Here is a 9,922-nt window from a genome sequence, read left to right on the forward strand (position 1 = left end):
CCTAAAAAAAATAATTTTTAAATTTTTCAATGGAAAAAATTTTATTGAAAACTTTATTTAACTCTCCGCTGCGCATTCTTTAACTCTCTAATATTTTTAGTGTGGGGACACTTCGCCCTGAATGTGGATATCGTATTCGTGTCACTGTAGCCTATGTCCGCCTATGACGCTGAACGCCTGCGTTCGAATTCTGGCGAGAACATCGAACAAAATTTTTCCCCTTAATGCCTGCGACATTAGCGAGGTACCATATCATGGTCATGAAAAAAATTATCCCCAAAGAGGGGTCGTATTGCGACACGCTGTTAGGACTCGGCTATAAAAAGAGTCCCTTATCATTGATAAGTTCAACTTGAATTGGAAAGCACTCATTGAAGTGCCTCTGCTTGGTTTCTGGGCAAATTTTTACTCTACTCCCAAATACCTTTCTTTTGAGTCCTATATTACCATATTGGTTGTTGTTGTAGCAGTATGTTGTACACTGAGGCGGCAGTCCTTGCCGATGAAGGATTCCATCGGTTCAATCCGGTACGTACAACCGGTTGTACTGAGTACCGGGTTATTTCGGGAGTGGTTACTTGGTCATTAAAGTAAATATAAGATTCGTGCTCTACTTTAAAAAACATTTCATATGAGCCCCATTGTGGGCATGATCGGTAAATATGTTGTGTTTGAGGGTGGGATGGATCCCAGGATCTTTGTCTCGAAAATGAATATCAATCAAAATCCATCAATTTCCTCCCTAAATAGCTTTTATAGGAGATATTTTGAGGTTGAACGTCTCCCCAAACACATGGTTCTATTTTGTCGTGATTGGTCTATATATCAATTTGGCGGGTTTTGGGCGGCCCCCGACCCCAACAATAGAGACCATGAAGAAACATTACCAATCTCCGAGATCTGGTATTTTTATACCCTACACCACCACTGTGGTACAGAGTATTATAAGTTTGTACATTTGTTTGCAACGCTAAGAAGGAGAAGAGCTAGACCCATTGATAAGTATGCCGATCGACTCAGAATGACTTTCTGATTTGATTTAGCCATGTCCGTCTGTCCGTCTGTGAGTCCATGTATTCTTGTAATCAAAGTGCAGGTCGTATTTGTTGTCTAATCATCACGAAATTTTGCATATATCACTTTTTTTGACCCAAGGACGAACGCTATTGATTTTTATAAAAATCGGTTCAGATTTAGATATATCTCCCACATATATTTATCGCCAGATTTGCACTTAAATGGCCGTAGTAGCTAAAATTTTCAACCGATCTGGACAAAATTTGGCACGGACTGTTTTGTTACTGAATGTAACATATTTGCAAAATTTCATCCAAATCGGTTCAGATTTAGATATAGCTCCCATGTATATGTATCGCCCGATTTAAACTTATAAGGCTGTAATAATCACAATTTGTAATAGACCTGCACAAACTTTGGCACAGATTGTTTTGTTGCTGATCTTAACATATCTGCGAGATTTCATCAGCATCGGTTGAAATTTGTGTATATTTATATTTTGCCCGAATTTAAAATTGTAGGGTAGGTGTAGAGTTTTATATAATCGGCTCGGCCCGACTTTTACTGGTTACTCCTTACTGGTTAAAAATTGGTGTAATGAAAAGTACTTTTTTGGGGAGACATTTTGACTTAAATATGGATATAAAATTCATGCTCCACTCCCAAATCCCTTTAATTTGAGCCCCATATTGCCATGGTTGGTAAGTATGAACAGTTTGGAGGGTGTTTTGGGGCTGGGGCATTCTGTCCTGAAAAAAGATATCAAATTCGTTTCTTTATTTCAAATGCCGTTGATTTGAGCTCCGTAGTTGGAAACAGTTCAGTTTAGGGGGTAATTTAGGACGTACCCTCAAACATTTTGACTGGCATGGATCGCGATTTCTGATACGCCATGTATTTTCTTTAACAACTTTGTCAAATTGATTAAGGTGCTCTACATACCGAACGACTATTGAGTACGGTGTAGAGTACGCTTTTGTTCTGAAGCAGGGCTTTTGTCTTAAGAGATAATTTCATTAATTTTGATACATTTCATTGATATTTTGATACATTTTTTTCATTGATATTTTGATAAATTTTTGTTCAAAACTTTGATAAAATTAAAAAAAAAAAGTTTACAAAAAATTTTAGAAAAATTTGAAAAAAAAAATTTTTTAAAAAGTTTCAGAAAATTAAAAAATAAATTTCAGAAAATTTTTAAAAAATGATAAACAAATTTTTAGAAAATTTTAAAAAAATTTTAAAAAAATTTAAAAAAAAAAAAAAATTAAAAAAAAAAAAAAAATTTAAAAAAAATGTTACCTAAATGTTAAAAATTTTAGAATATTTTTAAAATAAACATTTAAAAAACTTAAAAAAAAAATTTTAATTTTTATGAGAAAAATTTAAAAAAATATTTTTGAAAAAATTTAAAAATCTTAAAAAAATTAAAAATGTTTTTGGAAGAACTTTAAAATATTTGTTTTTTAAAAATTTTAAAATTATTTAGAAAAACTGCGATAAAATTTTTTTTTTAGAAAAAATTTGTTTTTTCAGAAAAATTTCAGTAAAATTTTGTTTTCAGAAAAATGTTAATTGGTATTCTTTTTTTAAAATATCTGCAAATTTCCTTACATGGTTTTTTATTTTCTCTTTCAGATCACACCCCATTCAGTGTTGCACTTTAAGGTTCTCGATCATTCAAGCTTTCGCAAAGATGCTATGCTCGGTGAACGCACCATCAGTCTGGCCCACATACTGCAACACTATAATGGACGCTGTGAGTTTCTGGAGGTGAGCATGGATCTATTGGTCACCTCTAAATCGGATAATCGTCAGACGAAAAGCGGCGAACTTGTTGCTATACTTAATGGTCTTAAGTTGGATATGAGCAGTATTATGTTGCAAAATGGCAATGGTTCTTTGATGGGGACAAACAATGGAAGTTCTGTGGCGAGTGGTGCCGTCGGGGGAACAGATGCACTTAATGTAGCCTCAAGCAATGCTGCGGCGGGAGCGGCGCCTGGACGAAGTTGTTTGATATACGGTGGCGTTAGGACTAGAGTGCGTATGCGCTCTACCGGTAGTGTAAGTGAAAGTGGAGCAGCGGGGGTATGTGCTTCCAGATCGCCGGTGGCAATGCAAAATGGAAATCTGGAACGCAGCAGTAGTTCTGGTGCCATGATACCGCAAAATGGTAGTGGGGGAGCTTTAAGAAGAGCCCCTAATGCACCTGGCACTTGGGATCCACAGACTGCCGCGGCAATGGCTGCACAACAACAACAACAGCAGCAACAGCAAATGCATATGGCCGCACATAATCAACGCATAAATGGCTCTGCAGTCGGTACTGCTGCTGTGCCCAGTTCAGCGTCGTCGGTGGCAGCAGGCACACGTCCCATGTCTCAAATGTATGCAAATGGCGGAGCAGTGCCTGGTCAACAACCGGTAATGGAAGGCGCTGTGGGTGGCATGATGACCGATCCCCAAACTGGTTTAGCGGTTTCCGGCAATGGCTTGCCCGTCTCCAATGCCACAGATCAACAATTGCAGGCGGCCCAGGCAGACGATGAACCATTGCCAGCCGGTTGGGAGATACGCTACGATCAATATGGCCGCCGTTATTATGTGGATCATAACACTCGGTCGACGTACTGGGAGAAACCTACGCCGCTGCCGCCGGGTTGGGAAATTCGCAAGGATCCCCGAGGTCGAGTATACTATGTAGATCATAATACGCGTACGACTACTTGGCAAAGGCCGAACAGTGAACGTCTTATGCATTTCCAACATTGGCAAGGACAACGAGCTCATGTGGTAGCACAAGGTAATCAGAGGTTCCTGTATGGGCAACAACAGCAGCAACCCACAGCGGTGACAGCAGCTGCCACGCAAGATGACGAAGACACCCTGGGCGCCCTGCCGGATGGGTGGGAAAAGAAAGTACAATCGGACAATCGCGTTTACTTTGTGAATCATAAGAATCGTACCACACAATGGGAAGATCCCCGCACCCAAGGCCAAGAGGTGAGTTTGATAAATGAGGGTCCTCTGCCGCCAGGCTGGGAGATACGTTACACCGCTACGGGAGAGCGATTCTTTGTTGATCACAATACACGTCGTACCACCTTTGAAGACCCTCGCCCAGGAGCCCCCAAAGGGGCCAAGGGTGTCTATGGCGTACCGCGAGCCTACGAGCGTAGTTTCCGTTGGAAGCTATCACAATTTCGTTACTTGTGTCAGAGCAATGCCTTGCCCTCGCACATTAAGATCACCGTTACGCGTCAAACTCTTTTTGAGGATTCGTATCATCAAATTATGCGTTTGCCCGCCTATGAGTTGCGCCGACGTCTCTACATTATATTCCGTGGCGAAGAGGGTCTGGATTATGGCGGTGTTTCACGCGAGTGGTTTTTCCTACTCTCCCATGAGGTTCTCAATCCCATGTATTGCCTGTTCGAGTATGCTAACAAAAACAACTACAGTCTGCAAATTAATCCCGCCTCGTATGTTAATCCCGATCATTTGCAATATTTCAAATTTATTGGTCGGTTTATTGCTATGGCTCTATATCATGGGCGTTTCATCTACTCTGGTTTTACAATGCCCTTCTACAAGCGTATGCTCAATAAAAAGCTGACCATAAAGGATATCGAAACAATTGATCCGGAATTTTATAATTCTCTGATATGGGTAAAGGACAATAACATCGATGAATGTGGCCTGGAGTTGTGGTTTAGTGTAGACTTTGAGGTGCTGGGACAAATAATCCATCATGAGCTGAAGGAGAATGGTGAAAAGGAACGAGTGACGGAGGAGAACAAAGAGGAGTACATTACACTGATGACTGAGTGGAGAATGACGCGGTAAGTTGGAGGCACTACTAAAATGGATACATTTTTAATTTTGTTTATGGAATTTTTCTTTACAGTGGCATTGAGCAACAAACGAAAACCTTTTTGGAAGGTTTCAATGAGGTTGTGCCATTAGAGTGGTTGAAATACTTTGATGAACGTGAATTGGAGTTGATCTTGTGCGGCATGCAGGATGTTGATGTAGATGACTGGCAGCGTAATACCATCTATCGTCACTATAATCGCAATTCCAAACAAGTCGTATGGTTTTGGCAGGTATGTAACATGAAAAAAAAACGTTCGACCAGCCTAAATAAAAAGACGAGCAACAAAGTTGTTGAGACTTCAGAATTCTCTGCCGTTTATGGTTATTTTCCTTCATCTTCTTTTATACTGAATCACATGATAAGAAGTCTTGACGCAACTCAACATTTGGGTTTTTCAAAGTTTGCTTATCAAACAACTGCTCTTGGATGTGTGACAAGATGCTGATATCGCCTTCATGATTGCCATTAATTTTTCTTTATCATGAACATCTCATAAAAGAATAGAGCCGAAACTTCTTCCATTAGAAAAGCTTAGTTCATACTTTGTGTCAATTGATCCAGAACTACACTGATTTGCCGGGGGAGTTCAATTTCTTCCGTTGCAATGGGGACACTCGTTCACAAGGACCACATTCATTCGGTAGCTATTTACCGCATCTGCTACCGTGTCTACATGAACGGGGTTTAGACCCGATTTACATGCCGCTTGATCTAGAGACGCTGAAACTCACGCCCTAGATTATGTAAATCCACTTTAAAGCTTCTAGGCTGTGGATATCTACGTAGCTTATTGGGGCTGGGGTGGTGCTGTGCCGGGGGGTCAAATAATCCAACGACGAGGACGCGAGCGCTCAGCTGAGAGCTACCGGGTACGTCCACAGGTTGGGGATAGTGGGATGCTTCGTATACGGAGTAGTTACAACTGAAGTTGCGGATAATCAGCGGTATCGAATGGAGAGTCTCGGTGAGTGCCCGGTGGCAGCGGCTCTTGCTTAAATATTGAGTGCCTATGATGCTCGATATGACAAGGCGAGTTATTGGCGCCTTAAAATAACCAATGGCCATTACGTTCCCGCATCCCGGCGCGGGATAGCTGTGAGCATCACACAGGCTGGAATAGTGAGGTCCGATCTTTATGGTGTTCATTGCTATCACGAGAAGCTTAGCTGCGAACTACCGGGCGCGTCCACAGGTTGCAGATTGTGGAATGCTCCATACGGAGTAGCTGCAACGACAGTCGCGAACAATCAGGGGTATCGAGCGGAGAGTCTCAGTGAGAGGTCGGGCGGCAACGGCTCTGCTTAAATACTGAGTGCCTATGATGATCGATATGACGAGGCGAGTTTTCGGCGCCTTTAAATAACCGATGGCTACCCTGTTCCCGTGGCGATCGGTCTTTTGGACCGGAACGAGCTTGCTCACCTACATGAGCTTGACGAGGATCGCCACCTCCAAATGAAAATGTGGCTACAACAACAACAACGTTCCTGCAGCGATCGATCCTATGGACCGCAACGAGTTTACTCATCTTAAGGAGTTTGACGAGGATCGCTACCTCCACATACAATGTGGCTTCAACAACAACACGAGGACGCAGAAGGCGACGATGACGACGCTTATGACCTACTGCTGTCTATGTTCGCACAGCACCTTGTAACATTTTCAGTATAACTATTCTCCCGTAGTTGCATGCACTGGTTACACCTCACCGATACCGACCGATGATGGAGGCGGTTCTGGCAAACCGAATTGAACCAGGGTCCGGGTCCTGTCCCCGCACGGGACAAGAAAAGGACGAACACGTACACTGAGGCGGCAGCCCTTGTCGATGAGGACTCCATGGGGCAAATCCAGTGCACCTCACCGATACCGACCGATGATGGAGGCGGTTCTGGCAAACCGAACTGAACCAGGGTCCGAGGATCTTTTTAATCCCCGCACGGGACAAGAAAAGGACGAACACGTACACTGAGGCAGCGGCCCTTGTCGATGAGGACTCCATGGGGTGAATCCAGTGCACCTCGCCGATACCGACCGATGATGGAGGCGGTTCTGGCAAACCGAACTGAAGCAGGGTCCGGGGATCTTTTCAATCCCCGCATGGGACAAGAAAAGGACGAACAAGTACACTGAGGCAGCGGCCCTTGTCGATGAGGACTCCATGGGGTGAATCCAGTGCACCTCGCCGATACCGACCGATGATGGAGGCGGTTCTGGCAAACCGAACTGAAGCAGGGTCCGGGGATCTTTTCAATCCCCGCATGGGACAAGAAAAGGACGAACAAGTACACTGTGGCGGCGGCCCTTGTCGATGAGGACCCCATGGGGTGAATCCAATGCGTACAACAGGGATTGCTTCCCTTCCCACTGTCAAATATTATAGCCATAAATTCCGCTAATGTTCGTTGACCACTGATTTTTAGATTAAGTTGCCTGATTCTAGACTCGGTAGAGGCAAAGGTTAGCAATTCCGCCTATGACGCTGAACGCCTGGGTTCGAATCCTGGCGAGACCATCAGAAATAATTTTCAGCGCTGGTTTTCCCCTCCTAATGCTGGCAAAATTTGTGAGGTACTAATCCGATCGCCTGGGTTCAAATCCCGGCATGAACATCAGAGACATTTTCAAGGGTGGCTATCCCTTTACTAAGGCGCCCCGTAAGCGGAGTTGGTAGCGTATTCGGATTGCCAAAGCGGAGGTCGTGGGCTCGATTTCCACCATAGGCTTTGGTCTGTCCCTACTGTGGTATCACAATGGACTAAAATTGTCTAAGTGAATCTGTAAAGGAATGTCACTCTTACCTAACCTCATCTGACCATCCACTTGCCATTGCTGTCTATATTTGTGAGGCATCCTGCCATATTAAAACTTCTCTACCAAGTGGTTTCGCTATGCGGCTCGCCGTTCGGACTCGGCATAGAAAAGGGGGGCCCCCTATCATTGAGCTTAAATTTTAAGCGGACTGCATTCATTGATGTGAGAGAAGTGGAATTTTCATGAGAAATTTAATGGAATGTTCATGGGAAATTTAGTAGTAGAACGCCTTCCTTCTAATGGAGACTTAAACATTTGATGGTTGTTGCTTTCCGAAAACCTTTACTTGGAACTTATTTGATTGAAACAATTCTTTATGTCCTCTAATTTCAGTTTGTTCGTGATACGGATAATGAAAAGCGTGCCCGACTTCTGCAGTTTGTTACTGGCACATGTCGTGTGCCTGTTGGTGGCTTTGCTGAACTCATGGGCTCCAATGGCCCACAAAGATTTTGCATTGAGAAAGTTGGCAAAGAGACGTGGCTACCACGTTCCCACACCTGTTTCAATCGACTGGATCTGCCACCCTACAAGAGTTACGATCAATTGGTGGAAAAGCTAACATTTGCCATTGAAGAGACTGAAGGCTTTTGCCAGGAATAGATATGATGATGCATGAACAATACTAGCAGCAGGCATATGCATGGCGTGTGCAAAAAAAAAAAAAAAACAAAAACAAAAACACAACACAAAAGTTAAAAGTTAATCTGTATATGTTTATTTATTTGTTGATTGATTTCGTTGTCCCCTTGTCAAAGCGCAACGAAGGCGGAGTTTTAAAGAAAGTCTTGAGAGAAATATAGCAAAACAAAAATTTCAAAAGCAGAAACAAACAAAAAAAAAGTTTACTTAAAAGTAGAAATGAACAAAAATCATTGATTTAAACAATAGGAACGGTTTATATTCTAAGTTCTCAATTTACGTTTGCTATTCCTAAAAGAGAAAAACTTGCAAAAACATTTACATGAACATACATCGGTCTATATAGCCTTTGGATAATAATTTACATACACTACTGTGGTAATGTTTATTGAATTAAACAAAAACTATTTAAAATAATGATGCTTTGCATATCCTCTACCCACTAACTTTCCATCCACGATTGATCCTCATTTTTTAACGCCCATGGTTTTGGACTAGGCGCGCCTAATTCACACACACACACACACACACACATGTATACACACAGAGCCACATACAAAAACACACTCTATATAAAGACATTTTCTTCTTATTCTTATAGCTTTAAAGTCGTCGTTAGTAACCATTTATAATATATGCAATTTTATTTCTTATATAAAATAATTATTTTGTAAATCCTCCTGTATATATATATAATGTGTATTATCTATCTTGTCTATATAAATATCTTTTTTTTGTGATTTTCTTAAAACTAATTTCTCATTTTGTTCTGTTTTTTTATTTTGGTTTATTTCTGATAAACGAAGAAGCAAACAAAAATGTCCAATAATGAAACTTAAAAACCTAGTAATGCGGGAAAAGAAAAGAAAAATAAATGATGACTCATTTGAAATAAAAATAAAAAATATATCGTGAATGGAAATTGAAAACACCGTCATTTAATATATACATATATACATACATACCTACATACATAAGCAGCATGTACTACACAATACAAATAATAAAATTAGGTTTTATTGTTGTTAAATAAATTACAGATTAAAAATATTATATTTAGCGAAAACAAAAAGAAATCAAAAGTGTTTAACTAACTTTTTATGGGACTATGGAAATAAGATTGAATAGAAAGTTTACAGCATGACTACTGTATTTTCGACATTGCTAGAGATGAGGAGGGTCTGCCTGGCCGCCCATCTAGCTGTTATAATCAAATCGTGCCCAGGACTAGTTATTTACTCCGATGACGCGGCAGGAGGCAAGGCTCGCGTTTATACCCAACTAGCTGACCCGGGCCCGCTCCACTTTATATGGAACAAAAGTTTCCTTGGAATATTTATTTTCGACAATTAAAGATCTTTTAGTGGAATACCATGCTAACTTGACTAACAGTTTAACAATATAAGTACCTTTATCTGAATCCCATATGATTTTTATTGGTCTACGAATTTAAGTTTGAATGGAAGGTGTACTTCATTTTTAAAATACTTCCTGATATTCTCATGATGTCTGATTTAGTGGTGTTTTGCGGGGAGAGGTGGTCCCCCATATTCCATTGGCTTAAGAGGA

At 41.2% G+C, this 9,922-nt stretch overlaps 1 protein-coding gene across 1 annotated transcript in view; it reads left to right on the plus strand.

Annotated features, from left to right (window-relative positions):
• Window positions 1-9,435, plus strand: part of LOC106084773 (E3 ubiquitin-protein ligase Su(dx)) — a 28,673-nt gene extending 19,238 nt beyond the window's left edge. Inside the window, exons 4-6 of the mRNA XM_013248686.2 lie at window positions 2,656-4,862; window positions 4,928-5,126; window positions 8,045-9,435. Coding sequence (XP_013104140.1) covers window positions 2,656-4,862; window positions 4,928-5,126; window positions 8,045-8,314 — 2,676 coding nt within the window. The 3' untranslated portion in view covers window positions 8,315-9,435. The remainder of the gene's footprint in view (window positions 1-2,655; window positions 4,863-4,927; window positions 5,127-8,044) is intronic.
• The last annotated feature ends 487 nt before the right edge of the window (window positions 9,436-9,922 follow it).

The sequence above is a fragment of the Stomoxys calcitrans genome, chromosome 3, assembly GCF_963082655.1.
Source record: "Stomoxys calcitrans chromosome 3, idStoCalc2.1, whole genome shotgun sequence".
Taxonomy (NCBI): domain Eukaryota; kingdom Metazoa; phylum Arthropoda; class Insecta; order Diptera; family Muscidae; genus Stomoxys; species Stomoxys calcitrans.